Source organism: Lupinus angustifolius, unplaced genomic scaffold, assembly GCF_001865875.1.
Source record: "Lupinus angustifolius cultivar Tanjil unplaced genomic scaffold, LupAngTanjil_v1.0 Scaffold_35_206, whole genome shotgun sequence".
NCBI lineage: Eukaryota > Viridiplantae > Streptophyta > Magnoliopsida > Fabales > Fabaceae > Lupinus > Lupinus angustifolius.
The window spans coordinates 6598-32359 of NW_017720942.1; the positions used below are offsets into that span (position 1 = coordinate 6598).

The following is a 25762-nucleotide window of genomic DNA, read 5'->3' on the forward strand; positions in this document are numbered from 1 at the left end:
AACCTAGATTGTTTAGTAGTATGACAAGTGTGAATATTCAATTTTGTCCGACCCAAAAATACTTCAAAAAACCAAATTTTCTATAAAATATATTTTTTGATACAAATTTCATCAAATCAAATATATATTTTGTGTGAATCCGATTAGATTGCATGAATTGATTTTTGTTTAAAAATGGGGGAAATCAAATCAAATAAGTGAATTCATTAGCACTTAATAAATTTTATTTCAATTACCTCCAAAGAAAATTATTTCCAAAAATAAAGAGATAAAGGTGATATGAATATGTAATGAATGATCCATGACATGATAATGACATATATTTAATCCATTTTCGTTTTTTAGAGGAAGTATAAAAAAACGATTGTTTGGTCCTAACACTTTCTAAGTATCCTAAATTAAGAAATATTTTCAATTCAAGCTTCAAATCATGATCATTATTATTTAAATTCGAAATTTAAATATTGTAGGTCATGAGAATAAAATCAAATATTTTCACTTTAAGCTTCAAATCATGATCGTTATTATTTAAATTCGAAATTTGAATATTGTAGGTCATGAGAATAGAATCAAATATTTTCAATTCAAGCTTCAAATTATGATCATTATTATTTAAATTCGAAATTTAAATGAGAATAAAATCAAATATTTTCAATTTGAGCTTTAATAATCATTATTATGAAAATTTGAATTTTGAAAGATTTGGGTGTTGATTGATTTTTTTGTAATTTGGTCATGTGCTGGAATTAGATACATTGGTTGAGTATAAAAATTTGGCTATTAAGATTTGCATTTAAGTGTGATAAAAATCAGATTGAGAATTAGGAAAAAAATCAAAATCTCTTAATGTTCTCCTAGGAATTAATTGGTGTTCATATGGCTTTGGCTATAAATAGATGGGGTCTTCCCAATTTTGTCCGGCCCAAAATATTTTTTAAGTAAATAAAGATAGTCATTTATTTGAGGAATTTTAGCATTGATTTTAAATATCTCAAAAAATCTCTTAATTGAGCATTGTTACCATTTCTAAAATGATTAATGGCCACTTATTGGTCACATAATGACATAAAATAAACCAAATTTTCGTTTTCCATAATTAAATAAAAATAAAAATTGTGTTTGAAATATTGCTTTCGAGTTTATGAAAATCAAATGATTGTTTATTGTTTATTTAAAGGTAATACAACAATTTTAAGATTGTTTAGAGTTATTATAGAGTTTCTACCCAAAAATGGTTTTCATCACTTATTATATTTTTAAGGGGTTGAATAATTATTTTGTGCTCACTCTTGAACATTACAATAGTTTTGTGAACCTATAAAAATTATTGTGGTATTGTAAAAAAGAGATTTATTTTAGGTATCATGAAACCAAAAAGTAATTAATTCAAATTTTAAATTGGAAGCGAGAAATAAGTTTGAGATTCTATCTTAAAATGTAATAAAAATGTGTAAAGTTCATTTTCCGAATCTCCTTGATTATCTCTTGGAATTAATAATGTTTTTCAAGCATGTGCAAAAATTCAAATATAGGTTGAGGTTTAATCCACATTGAAAAAATGGGCAAGAATCAGGGAAACAAAAAAAATATCATCCCTCTCACTCATTCCATTTTCAATGTCCTCTATGTTATATATAAACACACAACATATTTGCCTTTTTTTCTATTAGAGGAATATGATCATTTTTCATCTTAGAATTTATATGAAAGGGAATATGCAATAAGTAATGATGCAATAAGAGAAAAGAAAGGAGATGTAAAAAAGAGAAGAAAAGGAAGTTGTGTTTTTAGAACTTGAAGTAAAAGGAGAGAATACACAGTGGGAGAGAAAAATTGGAGAGAAAAAAGTGAGAAGAAAAAACTGCAAGAACACGTGATCCTCTGCAGTCGCGTGCACAGAGCGATCGTACGCCCGTTTCCATCAGCGTCTTACGTACTGCCACGTGGATCCGTCCTCTTCACACACAAGATAAACCAACCATACCTTGACACGTGGCGGTCTCAAGGACAACATTCTGTTCCCGTCCACACCATGCATGTTCCCCTTATAAGCTCCAACAGGTAACCATATTTCTATTGTTTTCCATACAACTTTCACCCATGATAAGTGTACTAGTAATTTTGTTTCAACCATCATCATTTTAAATAAATAATTTCACCAATAATTCGTAAATAATTATTTTGAGAATAAAAAATATAAGAAAATAAATTTTACATATTTGTCTTATCAATGATAATGAGGGTTAATATGCATTGTAGTTTTATTATAATGAAATTTTGTAATGATAAATAAATCATATCAAGTTTAAATCAATATGTACATTAACCATAAAAATAAATAAAATGTGAAATTGGATTATTTGTTATTTTATTTCGAAATTGGATTTTTTCTTTAAATTATATAAAAATAAAAATCGTTTAATACAAGAATATGTGAAATATGTTAATACTAATTTTAAGGTATGTTGGGATGTTGGATGTAAGGGCTACACTTCACTTTCTTAAAATTAATATGATTAATATATTTCTACATCCTAAAAATATTTTTAAAAAAATAAAAAACAAAATTTAGAATTTCTTAAATAAGTTTTAATATGAGATGCGGTATCGGACGTAAGGGCTATGTTTCGCTCATTTTAAAAAAATAATAATTTAAAAGTTACTTCTTTTAAGAGATAAAATCAATCCAACCAACAAACTTTTTTCTACCCAAAGAACTACGTAGTCTTGATTCCGAAAAAGGGATACGTAGGACCAAGATCACTCTTGTTAGACATAATAATAAAATAAAGTTTTTTTTTGTAAAAATATAATAATAACACAATTAATAATTCATGCAATATAGTAGGGTGCCGTTCAAACGAGCAACAAGGTGCTAATACCTTCCTTAGTGTGTGATTGGGCCAAAAGATTTTTCTACATTTTTTACTGAAAAAAATGTAGTGACAACTGTAATGAGGTCGTGTCGCCGAAGATCGGGCCCATAAAAATTAATAGAGTCAGGCCCATAAAAATTAAATGCATGAATTTTTATTTATTTTTATTTTTATTTTATTTTATTTTATTTTATTGTTATCCTTTATAACACATTATCATAATAACATAAGTATATGCTCTATAACCGAGCATTATATTAGAAGGAACATCTGCCTTGTCGGTGAGGACTTTGGGCTTTACTTACATTGACATGATGAACCACCCAGATTGTTACCAAATATCATGGGTCTTACCGGTATTGACTACACGCCCCACATGTAATCCCTCTGGTATTTGGGTTTCCTCTCTTTGTGATTGGATGCAATCTTGACACCTTATAAGCAGATCCTATAAAATGTTACTTATAAAGGCTTTATATCCCCATCCTAGGGTTAGGGTCTTAGATAACCCACAAAACCTAATAAGTATATATATTTATGATACTGAATGCATACATGCATATATACGTACATGCATCCAAAAATATATTATTCGAATATTCATTCGTTTGTGCATTCATTTAAGAATGAAATTTCCATTAATTGACTTACGCATTTATTCATTGCATTCAAAAATAAAAAAATTTCATTAATTGACTCATGCATTTATTCATTACATTCAAGAATAAAATCTTCATTGATTGGCTTATGTATTCATTCATTGCATTCAAAAGTAAAAAATCTTCATTAATTGACTCATGTATTTATTCATTATGTTCAAGAATAAAATCTTCATTGATTGGCTTATTTATTCATTCTTTGCATTAAAAAAATATTCATTAGTTGATTTATGCATTCATTCATTGATTTCAAAAATAAAAAATCTCATTGATTCATGCATTCAAAAAGAGAAATTATTTCGTTCATTCAATTATGCATTCATTCATACACTTTAAAAAAATAAATACATCATTCATACACATTCACCTATTCATTTATTCATATATTAGTAAAAAAAATATTATTCAAACATTCTATTTCGTGCATTACTATAACATTTCATAACTTACCATATCATTGCATTCATCGTCATAAATATTCTCATATAAAAAAAACATTTCATAAATGCATTCAAATTCAGACACATCATAAATTGCATTTTTAGTGGTCTCATGCATCCGATAAAAAAATAAAATTAAATGCATTCATACACCTTATACATTATAAAAAGATTTGCATCCTGACACTATTCATACATCTCAAAATATGCATAGTCATACACGTTCCTTGCATTTCATGCATCATTTCGAGTTATATGTTGCATATCAATCCATGTAATATGATAAAAAATGTTCACCTCATGCAAATCATGCATCACTAAAAATCATTTTCTACATGCATTTCATGATACCATTGTGAATGATACTTATAAGTTTGAGTTGGTTTTTAATAATACAATTGTTAGACTGACTGAAAGCAATCAATATTGAAACAGAAGATATTCAAGAAGATATAGAACTCTCAGTTTGTGATCAAGATCACATAAGTTACACTTGTCACACGAGATAATGCATTACCTCCAACCACATCTAAAGTTGGAGGCCCATTAAATTCTCATTTGAGGACCCACTCAAGGCCAAACCCATCTCACACTTACCTGTGTTTCCTTTTAATGAATAAAGATTTACTTTCAAATACATGTTTTTTTAACGAGCATGTACACTTTATCAGTCATATTTTACCCAAAAAAACATCACAAAATAAACCCAAATAAAATTAACTCATGCATTAATATGAGATATTCGATTCAAAAATAAAATAGGGGATGATGCAAATATAAAACATAAAATGATGGGCATTTTTAGGCAGATATGTTCGATGACACGAGGCATTTTTTGTTAACTCCCAAACACTAAGAAGATATCTCTAGTCACCACATTTGAGCCTAGACATCATGAAAGGAGATGATTTTTGAATAATCCTCAATATGTCAATAACTCGGGAAGGGTAGTTTTTCAATCGTTTTCCTTGACATTTGATATTAAAGAAGATAATGCATTCTTTAACATCGTTCATGTGACTGAGCGGTAAAAGAATATAAGGAATGTTCTTAACTTAAGGAGCAAAAAAGTGAAAAATTGTGTAGAGAAAAAAAACCTGCTGAAAATCCTCAATTAATATCTCAAGCAAAAGTTAGGGCATAGTAAAGTACAATAACCACAAAATGAACCCTTCATGAACAAAATTTCGCCTAAATCTTAGGCAATTTTTATCCATAAAATTCTCGTAATAGTTTAATGTCATGCTAGAAAACTATTGAAAAATAAGAAAAAGAAGAAAGGCGGAATGTGGGTTTGGGAAACACATGTTTTAAGTCTTATATCATTTTCTTGAAACCCCTTAGCCTAGCCAGGATACAAGCTTAAAAAGACCTTGTCGAAGACTTATTTGCCTAAGATGCGCATCATAACGAAAAATCGTTGACTTCGGAAAACTCATAAATTTTAAAAAAAATATCTCATCTTTAATGCATAGGGTTAAAAATCATCTTATCAATATTATCTACACCTCATCATCACTCATGGCCCAAACACAAATTAAATTATATCATTATCACCACCACATCTACTAAAGCCAAACCCAAATTAAATTTTATCATCACTACCATAGCACCACTCATAGCCCAAATACTTGCAAAGTTTGTATGATCATTGTTTTAGTATTTCTTTTTAAAGAGTTATTCATGAAATAAGGAGTATGAAAAGGAAAAGTGGGAACCTCTCAAACTATGGCAGATTTTGAGATGTTTCATAGCCTAAGGCTTTCCAATCCAAGCCCACCAGCACAATTGAAAGGGGAAGATGATTGTTAATATCTCATACCAGGGTAATTTTTGAGTTGATTCCATTGTCTAATGGAACATTATAAGAAACCCAAAATTTTGGCAGTTTTTTTTTTAATGATCTCTTTTGCTATTAGAATCTCCCAACCAAGAAGAGGAAGATCTTAAGTTATCATCTTCAAGAGTAACTTCAACAAGGACTCATACAAGTCTTTTGCTACCTATCAAGTCAAATAACCACATTTGAGGGTGTTCACAAAAGAAAAAAAACACAAGAAGAGAACAAACAAGCAAAAAATAAAATAATAATAATAATAATAAAAAGAGTATTAGGTTGAAAATCCATATGGACAACCTAGAAAAAGGACAACGGTTCTAAGTCAAAAACCTCCAAAGGTGACTTAGGATCATAATAAAATGAGAGAATTCCCGACAGATGCCTACATAAGGTATTCTGGGCAAAAATTAGGGAAAATTAAATGATCACACTTAAAGTGAAGTCTTACTACTACACATCATTGATCATTCAAATTGTGATAGTTTATGAACAATAACTACCTGAATAAAGACAATATGTCAAAATAGGCATACTCGAATGGTTTTTGTTGCTAAAAAAATATCAACGCTTTGGCAAGAATTCCTCAACCAACCTAAATTAGGGTAGTATGACTGAGTTTAGTCACTATCGTCAAGATTATACTAAGGAAATTTTGTGGACCACCTTAAGAGAAAGGCATCTTCAGCTAAACTGCGGCAAATTTTGATGGGTGAAAAGTTACGGTACCAATCAACAGCATGCATCAAGGGTCACTTCAGTCAAGTCTACAAAAATTTGAGTTTCATCCAAAAAATATAAATAAATCATTAGAATATTTGTGCATCGGTCTTACCTCTGATTACATGACATTCAAAAATCATATAATATTTATATCATATATGATATAAAGTAAATACTCTTATAATTGCATCAAACATTGCATGTTTACATTAATCAAACAATGCATATACATAAAAAATAATAGCATCAAACAATGCATATACATGACAAACATACATTAAATCACATCAATATTTGAGTCAATGCATATTCTCATTAATAACATGAAACAAAGCATATACATGACATACAAACAATGCATATACAAGACATACATACATTAAATCATATTAATATTCAAGTCAATACATACTCACTTTAATCATAAAAACGTCAACATGAAATTCATGCATACACAAGCATTCAAACAAGGACACCCCCAAACCCATAATTTTCGTATGCTAAACATCAACCACATCTCATGTCAATCAATGCATAGTCAAACTCTTACATTAATCATTACAATACAAACATCAACGTAAACTTCATGCACACGTATCCCAAACAATTATACCATTATATTATTCATCCGAATAATTTCAAATTGTACTTTCGAGGACCCCGTGCTTGACGACCTCGAAGTCAACCTTTCCAGGCTTTGTGCCCGGCCTTTAAAATTTGAGTACCACGTGCTTGATGACCTCAAAATGTGCCTTCGAGGACCCCGTGCTTGACGACCTCAAATTCAATCTTTTTAGGCTTCGTGCCTAACCTTTTAAAAATTGAGGGGCCCGTGCTTGACGACCTCAAATTGTGCCTTCGAGGACCCCGTGCTTGACGACCTCGAAGTCAATCTTTCTAGGCTTCATGCTTGACCTTTTAAAATTTGAGGGGCCCGTACTTGACGACCTTAAATTGTGCATTTGAGGACCTCGTGCTCGACGACCTCGAAGTCAATCTTCCCAGGCTCTATGTCTGACCTTTTAAAATTTGAGGGTGCTTGACGACCATAAATTGTGCCTTCGAGGACCCCGTGCTTGACAACCTCGAAGTCAACCTTTCCAGGCTTCGTCCCTGACCTTTTAAATTTTGAGAGCCCCGGGCTTGACGACCTAAAATTGTGCCTTCGAGGACCCCATGCTTGACGACCTCGAAGTCAATCTTTCCAGGCTTCGTGCCTGACCTTTTAAAATTTGAGGGTACCGTGCTTGACGACCTCAAATTGTGTCTTCGAGGACCCCATGCTTGACGACCTCAAAGTCAATCTTTTCAGGCTTCATGCCTGACCTTTTAAAATTTGAGGGCCCCGTGCTTGACGACATCAAATTGTGCCTTCGAGGACCCCGTTCTTGACGACTTCGAAGTCAACCTTTCTAGGCTTCGTGCCTGAAATTTTAAAATTTGAGGACCCCATACTTGACGACCTCAAATTTGTGCCTTCGAGAACTCTGTGCTTGACGACCTTGAAGTCAATGACTTTTATAATTTGAGGGTCCGTGCTTGACGACCTCAAATTGTACTTTCGAGGACCCCGTATTGGCGACCTCAAACATAAAGTGTCACACATCGCTCCTTATCTCACCAACAACAGTTCTTTTATGCCTCAACAAAATTAACATTCATTTCTTTACTAGTTACTTATCATGGCAGCACTCAAACCCCAGTTTGTGTGTTATCCAATAAGCAGCAAGAGAGACAGCTGTGAACACCCAATTTTGTCCGACTCAAAATACTTTTTAAGTAAATAAAGATAGCCATTTATTTGAGGAATTTTAGCATTGATTTTAAATGTCTCAAAAAATCTCTTAATTGAGCATTGATACTATTTCTAAAATGATTAATAGTCACTTATTGGTCACATAATAACATAAAATAAACCAAATTTTTGTTTTCCATAATTAAATAAAAATTGTGTTTGAAATATTGCTTGCGAGTTTATGAAAATCAAATGATTGTTTGTTGTTTTTTTAAAGGTACTACAACAACTTTAAGATTGGTTAGAGTCATTATAGAGTTTCTACCCAAAAATGGTTTTCATCGCTTATTATATTTTTAAGGGGTCAAATAATTATTTTGTGCTCACTCTTAAACTTTACAATAGTTTTGTGAACCTATAAAGATTATTGTGGTATTGTAAAAAAGAGATTTATTTTAGGTATCATGAAACCAAAAAGTAATTAATTCAAATTATAAATTGGAAGCCAAAAATAAGTTTGAGATTCTATCTTAAAATGCAATAAAGATGTGTAAAGTTCATTTTCCGAATCTCCTTGATTATCTCCTGGAATTAATATTGTTTTTCAAGCATGTGGAAAAATTCAAATATAGGTTGAGGTTTAAGCCACATTGAAAAAATGTGCAAGAATCATAGAAACAAAAAAGCATCATCTCTCTCACTCATTCCATTTTCAATGTCCTCTATGTTATATATAAACACACAACACGTTTGCCTTTTTTTCAATAAGAGGAATATGATCATTTTTCATCTTAGAATTTATATGAAAGGGAATATGCAATAAGTAATGATGTAATTAGAGAAAATAAAGGAGATGTAAAAAAGAGAAGAAAAGGAAGTTGTGTTTTAGAACTTGAAGTCAAAGGAGAGAATACACAATGGGAGAGAAAAATTGGAGAGAGAAAAGTGAGAAAAAAGAAGAAAAAACTACAGTGAGAGAGAACTTTTTTTCATTAAGTATAATCTTGTGCAGTCGAGTCCCGTTTAATTATCCTACTTTTCTGCATCCTCGTTCACCATATGCATGCAGCCAATTAGCGCACGAAACATCACACGAGTACACTAAACGTCACCGCACCTGATCACTCACTCTACAAGAAAACGTGATCATGTGTCGCCGCGTGCACAGAGCGATCATACGCCCGTCTCCATCCAGCGTCCCACGTACTGCCACGTGGATCCGACCTCTTCACACTCCATATCATCCAACCAGCCCTTGACACATGGCGGTCTCAAGGACAACATTTTGTTCCCGTCCACACCGTATATGTTCTCCCTTATAAGCTCCAACACGTGACCATATTTCTATTGTTTTCCATACAACTTTCACACATGATAATTGTACCAGAAATTTTATTTCAACCATCATCATTTTAAATAAATAATTTCACCTATAATTCGTAAATGATTATTTTGATAATAAAAAATATAAGAAAATAAATTTTACATATTTGTCTTATCAGTGATAATGAAGATTAATATGCATTGTAGTTTCATAATAATGAAATTTTGCAATGATAAATAAATCATACCAAGTTTAAATCAATATGTACATTTACCATAAAAATAAATAAAATATGAAATTGGATTATTTGTTATTTTATTTAGAAATCCCATTTTTTTAATAAATTACATAAAAATAAAAATCGTTTAATACAAGAATATGTGAAATATGTTAATCCTAATTTTAAGGTATGTTGTGGTGTTGGACGTAAGGCTACACTTCGCTTTCTTAAAACTAATATGAATAATTATATTTCTATATCCTAAAAAGATTTTAAAAATGAAAAAAAGCAATTAGAATTTCTTAAACAAGTTTTAATATGAAATGCGGTATCGGATGTAATGGTTATGCTTCACTCATTTTAAAAAAAAAATGTTACTTCTTTTAAGAAATAAAATCAATCCAACCAAAAAACGTTTTTCTACCTAAAGAACTATGTAGTCTTGATTCCCAAAAAGGGATACGTAGGACCAAGATCACTCTTGTCAGACATAATAATAAAATAAAGTTTATAATAACACAATTAATAATTAATTCAATATAGTAGGGTACCGTTCAAACGGACAACTAGGATACTAATATCTTCTTTAGTTTGTAATCGACTCCTGAACCTGGATATCAAAGTCCAAGGCCCAATGTGATTGGGCCAAAAGATATTTCTACATTTTTGATTGAAAAAAAATGTAGTGGCGACTCTAACGAGGTCGTGCTGCCGAAAATTGGGGCGCGACAACAAACATCACAAATAATCTTAGAATCAAATTTGACAAAAGGAAATTGTTTATTTATGTTTTCTAAACAGGGAGGGAGGGATGGCCCAATCTAAGACGCCAAGCATAAAAAACATGAATATTCTATTTGTTTATAGATCCAATTACATGTAAAGATTTGCCAACAATTTTATGATCTCTACTAAGGATGTATAGACTACTATAGGCTTCAGCATGACCAATCATCTTCAAGGAACTCATATCTTAAATCAAACAAAAATCCTTATCAAAGACAAGTTTGCATCTAAAAGAGCAAGCTACACTACAAAAGAATATCCTGTTAGCCACGGTTATAACCGTGGCTATGGTACCATAAAACCGTGGCAAAACAGAGCAGCCACGGTTTCTACTACCCTAGCAATTACTGGCGTTGCAAAAATTTAGCCACAGTCGTTTTATGATATAGCTACGTTTGGAGGAAGTGTGGTAACATTTGTTTAACCACGGCTCCAACCGTGGCTAATGTGAACCACACCCGTGGCTAATTAATACCTTTATTTTAACCACAATTTAACCGTGGCTAATTATGTATTCAGTTATTTTCACACATATTCCTCTCCTAATCCTCTCTAACAATCATTATATTCCATATGCATTAATACTAACAAATTGGACCCAATATCTCAAATTATCATCACCTTCATCTTAAAATAATTCACAAATACATAAGCATTAATAAGTTCACATAATATGTATCATTCAAACCAATTGTTGAAACATTCTAAATTTGGTTAAAAAGAGCATTAATATTTCTATAGTAAAAATTTCACGCATAATCACATGGAACTTCTAGTCTTGCCCACTTGATCACTTCAGCATCACCTTGAAGGAGTTTTGAGATCTGTGGTCCAATGTAAAATATATGAGATTAACAATACAATAATGAATGAGTGATTTTTAAAATGAAAGATTGTCTACGCTATAAATTTAGTAAGCAGATGCATCATTTATACAGTTAATTGGTAATTGAAAACCATTAGATTGAGATTATACAAGAACCATATATACCTGTATCAATATTAGGTATGACTGTTTTTTCACCAAAACTTGCATTTCTCCAAGCAGAGTTTGTGAGAATTCTTCCATACTTTTCAAGTCCAAGAAACTCCCATGACCTAGTAGTGTGCAAACATGTTTTGTTTATTATTACCACATCAATCATGTTATTCTCCAAAACCTTTTAGCAAACTGGTAAAACACACACACAAATTATCTATACAACAAGCATGTTTTGTTTATTATTACCACATCAAAACACTTCAAATGTACACAAAGGGAAACTTGAAGGACCTCAACATCATAGGCATCTGCTTCAATGGATGGCTTCAACATCTTAAACATGATCCAAAAACAACTAAGACAAAGCACAAGCCTATCTAAGGATTGAATCAAGAAAAGAACAATGCAAAACTTTGAAACTAACAAGACAAGGACAAACATAATCTTCCTTGAAAGAAAGCCATGCTACATAGGACCATTAGGAAGACCCTCTTCAGTTGTGTCAGATGATGAGATTATTTTCTTGACTAAAGAAAAAGTTGCTTTGAATCTTGAGGTCAACCATGACAAGCATGTCAAAACTTTGTGGAGTTTAAGAAGCAGAAACCACCTAAACTGTTTTGGATTTGCAGATATTTGTTTCGTATCTAAAAACATTTGAGAATCTGAATCATGAACTTGTAACAAAGTGAAGTCATTATTAGTCTTCTCAGTTGCTACAAGAACTGAACTAGGTGGTGCCATCTCTTTTTTATCATTCTCTCTAGGAATTCAATTCAAGTTCACAGAGAAGAAAAGATAAGATATTTTAAAATGGGTTGGTTTCACTAATGACAATTGAAAATATATTGGATATTTTTTCTTAACATCGTGAATGTATGATTGAGAAGAAATACAAACTCAAAAGAATCATTCCCATATGAGAATTTTATGAAGTGTTTCAAATCTGAAATAAAAGCAGAACCCAAAAATTCAGATACAATTATGAGAGTGAGTTTAGCCGCACTAGTTTTAGATTGACAGAGAAAGAGAACATCTTTGACTAGCTTAAAACAAGGTATTAAATATTAATAGCACTTAATGTTATGAACAAGCTTAAAAACATCATCAACTTTAGATCATGCAAAAGTAGTGTACACTTGTGCTAATTAGATAACATAAACTTTAACAACCAAACAATAGCGTGAGATGTTCAATTCATTTTTGTTCAAGCATTAGCACAACAACTAAGACCGGACTTAAAATTATTTTGGGAGTGAAGCCTGCTAACCTTGAAGATAATTTTGGGTCTCTTGATGGTGCAGGTTCTCAATTACAATCTCCAACTAGAATCTAGATGAACTAGAATGTGAACCAGCAAGACATCCTATGTCAGTTCCATCCATTGCTTCAATTCCTTTTTAGGCTTCATCTATTGCTTCAATTCCTTCAACGTGACTTCACATGAATTTGTAAGTATACCAATCTACAGGACAACCTATGTCACTTCCAACAATCAAGAACTACTGGAATTTCAAAATACAGAATTCGTAAGATTTAAAATCAATAATGTTTATTATCAATATCAGAAGTCTCAATACAAATAGAGAGTGACCGTAAGAGTCTGAATAAAAAAATCAATAATTGATTAAACTTGTAAAGATATTTAATTTCCCTGTCTCCCCTTCCATGGCAACCTTATCCTCACAAATCACATTTCTGACCACATTATCTATACCGCTACTCGCACACTAGTTTTTGCATGCTAGTTTTACACCAATTATAGTATACACAAACACACAAATCAATTCACATCATCATAGTGAATTATTTTGATTGATGAAAGTTAAAAAGTTGTCTTTATTTCTATCCTACCTCCTCATTCACATGTTCCGAAGCTCCAAATTAATCCATGAATAGATCAAACAGTTGCAACAAAATACATGGAAACTAAAACCAATAAACTTAATTACTACATACCTTTTTTTTTTTTTATAAAAGTTGAGCTTCTGGGTATTATTATCAAGCAAAAGACAGAAGCAGGGACAATACAATGGCCACTGCTCCAAAAATCCACCATAATCAAGTCCAAGTTTATATGGCTTAGAAATTCTAACATAGCCCATACCAGAAGCTAAATTCTAATTTTTGTTTTTGATTAACATTCAAGCTCTTGAATCTTATGTTAACCTATGAATGGTTTTCATGTCAGCAACCTTCTCAAGAGTCCCTTTCTCAACATGGTCCCACCACTTGAATAAGAAATTATCCACAACTAGTCTGAACCAAGGAGACAGCTTCAAACCTTCATCACCAGCATCAGCTTTCTCCAACAGCTCCTTCAGTTGATCACGGTTCACATACTTAACATCAGCCACTTCATCTGGATTTGGAGTAACATTAACATCGCGTACAATGAATAACAGATAGTCCACTGCAACAAGGAGAAGAGAAAGAAAAATGATTAATATCTGATGAAAACATCCCTTCCACGACCAAAACTCTAAGGAAACAATGAAAACAACATTTTATTGTTGCTGGGGTTACTTGTAGAAATCTTTGAAAACAAGAAACAAAATGAAAGCAATGTGATATTTTCTCAATTGTTAATAAAAAAATAATGAAAATAGAAAAAGTTTTCACCAACCAAAGAGGTCCTTTTCACAACAGTAGCGGCCATATCATGAACTAGGGCGTAAGAGGTACAAATGATGCATATCCTGTATTTAGGTTTATGTTACCTAAATTATCATCAATTAATGCTAGTCAGATACTTGCACTAAAACTAAACTAATTAAGTTGACTTACGCTCGTGTTCGCCCCACTTGCCATCAGAGGGTGCCTTATAAAGCATGCGCCCCAATGGGACAAACTGATCAACTGGCACATCTTTAGCAGGAATACCAAGTTCATCCAAAAGCTTCCTTTGTGCAGCATTTCTTACACCAAGCGCATTTTCCTCAATCAGCTCAGATTCACGGTATAGCGGGTGGCTGCAGCAGGTGTTTGTCCACACAAGAGGGAATGTTACCTTCGTTGCAGATCGTTGCTGAAGCAACAACTCATACTTTGAGTTGAACAGGAACACACTGAAAGCTCTATGCAGCAAATTTTTAGCTTCAATATTTTCCATCAAGTGGCAATTGTATTTGGAATCGTGACCAACAACACGGTCATTCTGATCCACCAAAATGCACTCGTCATCGAACATGAGGCGTCGTTGAACAATGTCCATATCTGCATCAGGATGAGAAGCGTTTCCCTCTCCCATTGTTGCTGACTCTGATCAATTACTACATACCTTCATCATAACTTATTTTCATTTTCATACACCTAAACGATATAGAACCTTGACAAGACAAAGTTGCAATATGCTCAGACAACTGAACTATGAGTTCAATTGACGCATGTAGCTACTTCAGTAAAGGTATATATAAAATATTTTTATTCAATTTCAAATCACATTCCACCAAAAACCATAATTGCACTCATTTCAATATTTTATCAAACACATAGTGTGCTTCGAAGTATCAACCATCCTAAATGCTAATAAGTAAACATATGCTGAAAGGTGAACAGAGATAAAGATTGAAGCAAACAAATGATTGAAGAGAAAATACAAAACCCTGCGAACTTTAATTCCCTTGAAAGCACCACTCTAAATCAACATACCTGGCCCCAAATTGAATGAACATCCATGTCCCCTTTCACTGACAATCATGTAGCATCTTCAAGAGTAAAGCCATGAAGATAAAGGAGAAAGAAAAATCAGGGAATAAAACATGTTAGCATAGCAACCTAGATTTAAATTAATCCCTTTTTTGTTACAATTCAATCTCTCAAACCCTAATTTCTCATCATATTTTCTCTATTTCAACAAATCACCCATTCAAATTCCGTAAGCTAAGAAGAAAGGTAGAAAAATAAGAAGCTCTAACCTATGGCTTCGATTCAATGTGCTGCTGTGAGTTCAGGTTCAGAAAGTGGAGATTCTACTACGATTGAATCGCGAATCCGCAATGAGATTGCGGTTGAGGAAACAGAAGCTTCGGGAGGACTTAACGGAGGAAGTGAAAAGATTGCAAGGCACGAGCAAGAAGGAGTGACGAGAGAAGGAGGAAGCATATTTGAAGAAGCTCAAAGCGGTGATGGAAGAAGATTTAGTGATAGAAGAAGTGAGGTGTTGAAGCATTTTCTTACCGTGGAGGGAGAGATGAAATTATGGGTCATTTCCATACTTATCTTACAACGTGCACGAACCAGATACAAACCAATTTTGGGATTCAATTTTAAGTTTGCCACAGTTTTACTAAGGGTGGCTGAATTGGCGTGTCCATTTTCCATTTATTTTGTAGTGCTAGCTTATAAATAGAGATCAAATTGTAATTAAAGCTAGGCAGGTATAACACATTATGCAGAGTAAGAATATGAGTTAAATAAATGTTCCTAAATATTTGGCAATCATGGTGATGTTATTCGGTAGTTTCACATGTATAGGCTTGATGAAGCTAATGTTTGTAAAATTTGATTCATCATTTGTAACATGTTCAATAGCACCACTATCTAGAATCCATGTTTCATTGTTAAGAATTGTACCTGATATCACAAAGTGTTCTTTGTTGACATAATCTTGACTCACTTGATTGATCTTGTGTTCATGGCTGCTTATCTGTAGAGGTTGTTCTACTTGTATGTTGTATGTTTCTCTGTGTTTTGTTGATTGCCCCTTGTCATGATCAGTATGAATATTGTTGATAGAACCATCCTCTTGTTTGGCTTTAAACTTGAAGTTAGGAGGAAATCCATGTTTAAAGTAATAGGTCTCAATAGTGTGTTTCTCTTTTCCACAAAAAGTACACACTTTGTTATTGTTGCATGGTCTAAAGGTCCTTGAGTAATTTCTTGTCCATGTATTTGCTTGATATTTCCTTCAGTTATTAAAGTCAGTGTTTCCTCTACTTGAACTCATGTTGGGTTGATTCCTCCAAGGTTGGGTTGAATTGATGGAATTGACCACTTACTTGTTGCAAGACTAGTGAAAAGACCATGTTCATGAATGGTAGTGGTTCCATAAGGAGGATTCGGGCCCTCACCATGTCAAATTGTTCACCAAGGCCCTTGAGGAAGCATATGATGTGTTCATACTCTTTGTAGTTCCTCGTGATTCTAGGCATGTTGCAACTAGATCTTATAGAGCAGGTGCATACTGGGAGAGGTCTTAAGGACTAATTCATCCCACAATGTCGTCGTATCTGTATGGAACATGGAAATGTCTCTATCACCTTGCTTCATTGAGTGAATCTCTTGGAGGAGATCAAATGTTCTAAAATGATCCCCTTTTGAGAATCATTCCTTAAGATCTTCCCCTAGTTCTTGTGAACTCTCTATGTACACAATACTCTGACAATTTGTTGTGTTAATGATCTTGTGATCCAGGAGATCACCATGTTGTTGCATCTCTCCCAAGAATAATGTATTGAATCAGATGGATGTGGAATCTATATTGCTCCATTGACAAACTTGAATTTATTCTTTGAACTGAGTGCCCTCTTCATGTATCTTGACCATGATTCATAATTCCTTCCATCAATGGGGGGTGTCACCAAGGTGAAGCCTGGATTCTTTCCAAGGTGTAAGTAGTAAGGGTTTTGTGTTGCATCAACATTCTGATATGTTTGTTGTGTTTGATCTGACTCAGTATCCATGACCTTGATCTATGTTTAGACAAGAAGATGTGAGAAAGGTGTGAAGAAATGGCATTAGCAGCAGAGCTCTCACTTGAAGAGCTCTGATACCATAAAGGATTCCATGATGTAATTGAATGTATATGTATATTATTGAAGATGTGTAGTATTTAGTGTGTAAACCAGAGCAAGCACCATACTTTATATACTAGTTCGTCTTGCTTGGAAAACAAGAAAACGAAATAAATTGAACCTAACAACTTCTTAAAAAACTAATGATACACATTTAACATGTGCTCAAAGGCAAAGTGCCCTACCACTAAGGCCAATCCTAAGAGAAGAGTGTGTAATCCATAAGGCCTGATGTGAGTCCAAAGTCTTGATCACGAGCTGCCCATGAATCATGAAACTTGGGCAAGAGGCCATCTGCAATAACAGGAAAACCAGAATCAAAGAAATAGAGAAGAATGACTCATGTGCTAAGTCATGGGACATGGTCAGTAGGCATATATGAGAACAATATTTAATAAAAAGAGTTGGAAACAAACTTACCTTTTCAAAAAAAATTATTTTGATTAGGTTTTGTTAAATTGAGGTTATATGCAAATACGTAATGCCTCATTTCGTAATGTAATAATTTTGATGTTTTCATGAGTTGAATTTGTCAAAAGTTTTTTATTAGGTTTATTCAAGTGTGAAGTCCCACATTTGATATGTGGGGAAAAGTGAAAGAATTCATAAGTAGAAAAGACTCATAGAACAAATTTCTTAAGGTTTTGGTTCAGGACATGGTGTCTCACTTATGGTTCTCCACTCTTTTCACACCCCAGTAATAATGGAAATCCACGTTGGTTAGAGACTATTTGGTCGCAATCTGGTCCAACAAGTGGTATCTGAGCCTACGGTTCAGTTGGGATATGGTGGACTTAGGGGGAAGTGTGTGATACCTACACTTGAGAGGAAGATTGTTGACTTTATTCAAGTGTAAAGTCTCACATTTGATATAAGGGAGTAATGAAAGAGTTTATAAGTAGAAAAGACTCATGAAACTAATACCTTAAAGTTTTGGTTCAAAAAGTGGTGTCCCACTTGTGGCTCTCCACTCTTCTCAGACCCTAGTAACAATAGAACTCCCCAGTGGTTGGAGAATCCTCGATCGCAGACTGGTCCAACAAGGTATTGTTGGTGTAGCGGAAGTGATCTTTGCGCAGCGTTGACCACAAACAATCAAATAAAGTGCTTAGGATAATAAAAGAGAGGAAATAATAGAATTTAGTAATAGGGTTCAACCAATTGTGCCTACATCTCCGGGAGCGTTGAGCGGCTACCAATATATTATTAGAGAATAAGGATTATGTAAGACTGAGATGGCAACCAAGAGGGGGTGAATTAGTTGTTTAAAATCTATGACAAATTTTTCTGCAAAATTCAAGAGTTAATAGCAGCACAAAAGTTATGCAGAAAATAAGTAAATTTAAGGAGTTTAGGGAGAAAAGAGTACATAGAGATTTTATACTAGTTCACCTTCTTATCCACCGAAGGCTACGTCCAATACTCTTGCAACACAAGAGATTTCTTCACTAGATATCAAGAGTAGCAATTACAATTTCTCACCCTGACATTTCCTTGTACCTTACTCACTCTCTAATACTTATATCACTCTTTGGAAAACACCCTTTCCAATGACTCTATCCCCTTTCTCATCACACCCTTATGAAAGAAAGTAATTCAATACTTTGAATGAAGAAAACGTTAACTATGACAAGGATTGCCTTTACAAGATTTGAAACTATAAAATCTTGCAATCCAATAACTCTTTGTATACTTTAATACTAATGCTCGGAAGATTTGAATAACTTGAAATGACACTTAAGGCAACTTCAGAAAATATGTTCTAAAAGTTATGAACGAGTTGCAAGAAGTGTAGAGCACGTATTTCAGAAAAGTTTAGATTGTGTATATGAGTTATATCTTGTGAATTATGAGTTTCAATGCCTTTATATAGACTTTCCAATCAGCCATAACACCTCTACGAAAAGGTAGGAATTGATTGGAATGAAACCATTTCGTTTGGGTTGAAAGTTGTGTAGTTTGAATTTGAAAATTGGTGCAACAACTCTGAATAATTGATTACCCAAACATTTTATCCAACTGGGTAATTGATTTTCACAAGTTGTGATCGATTACTCACAGGTTGTAACTGATTAACCAATTGTTCTATCCAACAGAGTAATTGTTTACCATGTTGTGTAATCGGTTACTCAAAAGGTGTAATCGACTATCCTGATCATTTTTTGTTGGATAACTTGTTTCTCACTAATGTAACCTATTACTTAGTTCTAGTAACCTGTTACTTAGTCATAGTAACCTGTTACTTAGTCATAGTAATCTGTTACTTAGATATAGTAACATGTTACACAATATTTTGATTTTTTTTTTCATTTATAATTGTGTTTCAATTTCCTTTTAAAATACTTTTGAGAATTACTACTAATTGTATATTTAGAGTATAAGGATAGAAGTACCTAAAACTTAGATTCTAAATTCTTGAAGCTTTGTTTTCATTGTCTTCATAAGTATTCTTCCGTTTCTTCTTTTATGTGATGTTGGTGTCTTCATCAAAATTGTGCCAAGGTCAGGACCAAGATTTTCTTCACAGTCTCCCCCTTTTTTATGATGACAAATCAATATCTTCTTGATAGTGTGGTTTTCTGAGAGTAGCATACTTTGTGATATTCTTGACTTGTCTTGAGTATGCTCCTTTTATTTTGTATGCCCCCCCTTTGATTTGGAGTTATGTGCCTAAAATAATTTCTCCCCCTTTTGACTTCTTAGCTCTTGATGATGAAGCCATTGATTGAGTTTTTGAAAAAGTTAGGTTTTGAGGTTAGAGAGATTTGGAGATTTTTTATTAAGGCCACTAAACACGAAATATATGGAATATAAGTGTTTAGAATTGAAAATATGATATGAAACGAGTCAAAAAAATACACAAATCATATAAAAAATGAAGATTTTAGAGAAAATCTAAGGTAGACATGAAAAAGATGATTGAAGAGGAAGAAGAAGTGTTTGAAAAATGAAGAGGGAAACTTAAATACTGGTTAGAGTAATCGGTTACTCAAAGTGAGTAATCGATTACTTAACATAAAAAATTCCCAGATTTCAAACAGACATCTTAGGTAATCGATTACATAGGAGCATAATCAGTTACTGAAGATTCTTGCTCAATATCGTAATCGGTTACTCTCTAGAGTAATCGGTTACTGAAGCCATAATTTCGAATTTTCAGGCATACCGATGTCCGGTAATCGGTTACTGATCATATGTAATCGATTACATACCCAAGAATTTGAAAATTTTGAATAGAATTAAATAATTTTAGGTACAAGTAGGTATAATATAAGTACGATGAAGCAAACATATAATCATGAATAAACATTTAAGACAAGTAGGTTTCATCAAGTATGCCTAATTCACGTCTAATTTTATAGAAAGGTTCTTTTGCCAAGGGTTTAGTGAATATATCTACTAGTTGGTCATGAGTATCAACAAATTCTACAGATACATCTTTTTTTTGGACATGGTCCTTAAGGAAGTGATATCTTATATCTATGTGTTTGGTTCTAGAATGTATTACTAGATTCTTTGTGAGATTTATAGCACTAGTATTGTCACATTTTAAGGGAATGCATCTTAAGTCTAAGTCATAATCTCGTAATTGTTGTTTAAGCCACAAAACTTATGCACAACAACTACATGCCGCTATTTATTATGCCTGAGCAGTACTTAGGACAACACAAGCTTGTTTCTTGCATGACCATGAGACCGGTGCATTTCCTAATATTTGACAAGTACCACTTGTACTTTTTCTCTCAGTTTTGCATCCAGAAAAATATGAATCTGAATATCCAATCAAATCACATATACTTCCTTTTAGATACCATAATCCAACGTCAGTTGTGCCTTTTAGATATTTAATGATTTTTCATAGTAACTAAATGTGACTCTTTTGGTTTTGATTGATACCGAGCACACAAACAGACACTAAACATTATATCAAGTCTATTGGTAGTTAAATACAGTAGGGAACCAATTATACCTTGATACTTTGATATATCAATGCATTTTCCAGCCGTTGTCCACATACCATCGATTGCAGGCGACTCTCAAATTTTCCTGCAAAACAGGTTAAGTAATATTAGGTACCCAATTTTCTTTGGGTCATAGCACCTTTCTCAACCCATCTATAATGACCTAAGGGCATACCATGCTTTCTAATCATGCAGGTATTTGGTGTATGCCCATGGTTCTTACAATAAGTGTATATAGAATGATGCTTATGTATCCTAGATTTATTGTTATTACTATTAAATGCATGGATACTTTGTTTCTGAAAGTTTATCTTTGTTGAGACATTTTGTTTCTTAGAAACTTGGCTGTTAGAATAGCCAAGACCTCTTCGGTTTGTAGAATGTCTTTGATCTTTAATAATTTTGTCCACATTTTTGCTACTCTTGTTTATCTTATTAAGTTCAAGACTTAATGTTGAAACTTTCTTTCCAAGAGTAATGCAATTTTGACATGAAGAAGATGATGGTTTATTTTTTAATACTTCTAACTCAGTTTTTTGTTTTAAAAACAGTTTAGTGAGTTTGACGTATTCATCATGTAAATCATTAAATGCAAGTTGCAATGCAGAAGAAGAAAATAAGTTAGTTTCATTTACCTCTTCATCATCAGAGTGATGAGATGTCATCAGTGAGAGATGTGATTGTTCTTCATTTTCTGGTTCAGAGGTAGAATTGGTATCATTGTCTTCCCAAGCTATGTAGGCTCTTTGTCCAGTTCTCATTTTATTCTTGTCTTTGAGGGTATTCTTTTTCAGATTTGGACAGTCCATCTTCATATGACCAGGCTTACCACATTCAAAACATGTGAAGTTTTGGTTTGAAGTGGGGGCGTTATTGTTCTTGGTAAATTTCTTCATTTGTCCAGTTAGCGCATTTATTCCTTTTAAGGAACTCGTTGAACTTCTTTAAAAAAAGACTCATGTCTTCCATCTCTTCCTTTTCTGATTCATCTCCTGATGAATCATATCTATCTGCCTTTGATTTTAGAGATATTTTTTTTTCTTTTCTTGCTCTTCATATTTCACAAGTTGGCTGCGTTCCAATTCATGTTCCTACAATTTACCAAATATAGCAGTCAAGGACATTTTTGGTAAAATTTTCTTTTCAGAAATGGATGTTACTTTTGGTTGTCATGTTCTGATGAGTGATCTTAGAAGTTTTAAGTTCAAGTCACTATTTGATAAAAAAAATTCAAGTGCAATAAGATGATTTGTAAGGTGAGTAAATCTCTTTTGTAGATCAAGTATTTTCTCTTCAGGCTTCATACAGAACATTTCATATTCCTAGGATAGCGTGTTGAGTCTCGACCTTTTGACTTCCTCAGTTCCTTCGTGTGTTGTTTCTAGAGTATCCCACATTTCTTTAGCATATTTGCAGTATGATATTCTAAAGAATTCGTCAATGCCATGTGTTAAAGTGATGATGTTTTTTACTTTAAGATCGTATTGCACTTTCTTTTTGTCTCATCATTCCATTAAGATTTTGGCTTCACTTCCCTCACACTATTGACAATTGTGAGGTTCCAAAGGGTCCTTCCTCAATTGCATTCCAAATGTCCAGATCTTGAGATTCTATAAAGATTCTCATTCTGATCTTTCAGAAGTCATAGCATTCTCCAATAAAGCTTGGAGGGTGATTGATATTGGAACCTTCTCCTAGAAATGATCTTGCGGCCATCTTAAAAACATGATGAGTTTTGAGAATAATTTACTCAAAACAGCTCTGGTGCCAATTGTAAGACTGAGATGGCAACCAAGAAGGGGTGAATTAGTTGTTTAAAAACTATGATAGATTTTTCTGAAAAATTCAAGAGTTAATAGCAGCGGAAAAGTTATGCAGAAAATATCAAGTAAATTTAAGGAGTTTAGGGAGAAGAGAGTACACAGAGATTTTGTACTAGATCACCTTCTTCACTAGATATTAAGAGTAGCAATTACAATTTCTCACTCCGAGATTTCATTGTACCTTACTAACTCTCTAATACCTATATCACTCTTTGGAAAACACCCTTTACAAGTGACTTTATCCCCTTTCTTATCACACCCTTGTGAAAGAAAGTAATTCAATACTTTAAATGAAGAAAACATTAAGTATGGCAAGGATTCCCTTTACAAGATTTGAAACTATAAACTCTTAAAATCCAATAACTCTTTGTATACTTTAGTACTAATGCTCAGAAGGTTTGAATAACTTGAAACAACACTGAAGGGAACTTCAGAAAATATGTTCTGAAAGTTATGAACAAGTTGCAAGAAGTGTAAAGCAAGTATTTCAGAAAAGTTTAGATTGTGTATGTGAGTCATATCTTGTGAATTATGAGTTGCAATGCCTTTATACATACTTTCCAATTAGTCATAACACCTCTACGAAAAGGTAGGAATTGATTGGAATAAAACCATTTCGTTTGGGTTGAAAGTTGTGTAGTTTGAATCTAAAAACTGGTGCAACAACTCTCAATAATCGATTACCTAATCGATGCAATCGATTACCCAAACATTTTGTCCAACTGAGTAATTGATTTTCACAGGTTGTAATCAATTACTCATAAGTTGTAATCGATTACCCAATTATTATGTCCAATAGAGTAATTATTTACTGTGTTGTGTAATCGGTTACTCAAAAGGTGTAATCGATTACCCTGATCAATTTGTATTGGATAACTTGTTTATCACTCATATAACCTGTTACTTAGTTCTGGTAACCTGTTACTTAGTCACAGTAACCTCCTACTTAGAGTATACTTATAACCTGTTCATTTATACTTGTGTTTCAATTTTATTTTAAAATATTTTTGAGCATTACTACTAATTGTATATTTAGAGTATAAATATAGAAATACCTAAAGACTTAGATTCTAAATTATTGAAGCTTTGTCTTAATTGTCTTCATAAGTATTCTTCCTTTTCTTCTTTTATGTGATGTTGGGGTCTTCATCAAAATCGTGCCAAGGTCAGGAGCAAGATCTTCTTTAGAGATTACAAGCCCGAGCAAACCCATGGAGTGTTTCTATTTTGTGCTTATATCTGGTGCACATTATAACAATGGACTTGAGTCTAATATATAACATTGGTCACTCTATACTATTCCAATATTAAGCAATATGGGACTAATAATATACATATTTCAAGCATCCCCAACAATCTCCATCTTGATTGAAATAGACGAATATTTCGCTCCTTAGGAAATCTACACAAGAATCTTCATCTTAGCGAATATATCACTCCATCTTGCTTAATGCCTACTTCTCTTTAACAACTTCTCCACATAAGACTATGCTCCCCTTCAGCATAAGTCTTTTGAGTATCATTGACGATGTTACCATAAAGAGTATACCCACAGCACACACCTTGTGTCAATGCTAACCAATATCTGTGTCACATCCTTACATCAAAGCCAATGCCCATGTCACACACTACATCTCTATCAATGTCAGTATTACACCTTGCATCAAAGACAATGTCCATATTACACCCTACATCAAAGTCAGTCAGCGCCTTTGTGCTTTTGTGGATCTGCTAACAATTAATATCCTTCACTATGACGTCCCAGATATGCTATTAGGATAGTCCATTTCTCATCTCAAATGAGATCATTTTTTCTAGAGAGATATTATTAGCAAATGTCTCAAGGTTAAATTCAACACATGAGTCCATATATCCACCTTGATCCTAATCCAGTATATGAACTTCTGGGGTTCTGGATCAATATATATCGTCCCCACCACAGTTCCACCATGTTTTCTTCTCATTTAACTCATCTACTTTATCCAGACGCAGTACCTTTGACGTACCTTGTCCAGCCAACATGCTTTGACTCTCTTTAGTCATTATCTAGTGCCTGAGTTAAGAGTCATATACCAAATTGGCTTTGATATCAATTGTTTGTGCAGCGGAAACGATCGTTGCGTAGCGTTGGCCACAAACAATCAAATAAAGTGCATAGAATAAATAGAAGAGAATAAACAAGAGAATTTGGTAACGGGGTTCGACCAATTATGTCTACGTCCTAGGGAGTGCTGAGCGGCTAATGTCGATGAGGTGTTTCTATTTTGTGCTTATATCTGGTACACATTATAACAATGAATTTGAGTCCAATATATAACATTGGTCACTCTACACTATTCTAATATTAGGCAATGTGAAATTAATATAATACATATTTCAAACCTCCCATCAGTTTTAAATAACTTTGGTTTTCATGTAATCATAATTCAATTTCTCAATTATTATATCAAACTTTGGTACGTGAAATCAGGGTGTTATTACAAAATCTCCAACGAAAATAATTGCTTTCAGTTGGGAATTGTTACATAATAGACTTCCTTATAGGGATAATCAATTATTGCAAGGTGTACACGTGCCTAGTACCTTTTTTGTTTGCATGG

The 25762-nt window shown here is 33.1% G+C and overlaps 1 protein-coding gene and 1 long non-coding RNA gene across 2 annotated transcripts; both read right to left on the bottom strand.

The window, feature by feature from the left end:
- Nucleotides 1-13436: 13436 nt before the first annotated feature.
- Nucleotides 13437-15787, bottom strand: LOC109338682. Its single transcript, XR_002106573.1, has 3 exons — nt 15500-15787; nt 14863-15289; nt 13437-13541 (listed from the first exon to the last, which is right to left on the bottom strand). It is a non-coding gene; the product is annotated as an uncharacterized LOC109338682 (long non-coding RNA).
- On the bottom strand, nt 13557-14865 carry LOC109338681 (isopentenyl-diphosphate Delta-isomerase I-like). Its single transcript, XM_019575969.1, has 2 exons — nt 14370-14865; nt 13557-13995 (listed from the first exon to the last, which is right to left on the bottom strand). Exons 1-2 carry the CDS (start codon nt 14830-14832, stop codon nt 13742-13744), a joined length of 717 nt encoding a protein of 238 aa, XP_019431514.1. The 5' UTR covers nt 14833-14865; the 3' UTR covers nt 13557-13741.
- Nucleotides 15788-25762: the final 9975 nt, after the last annotated feature.

Excerpts from the sequence above, each read along its gene's own strand:
- LOC109338681 (XM_019575969.1), bottom strand. The coding sequence starts at position 14,832 with ATGGGAGAGGGAAACGCTTCTCATCCTGATGCAGATATGGACATTGTT. Across the intron at positions 13,996-14,369 it reads CAAGTGGGGCGAACACGAGC|TGGACTATCTGTTATTCATT; the intron begins GTAAGTCAACTT and ends TCCTTGTTGCAG.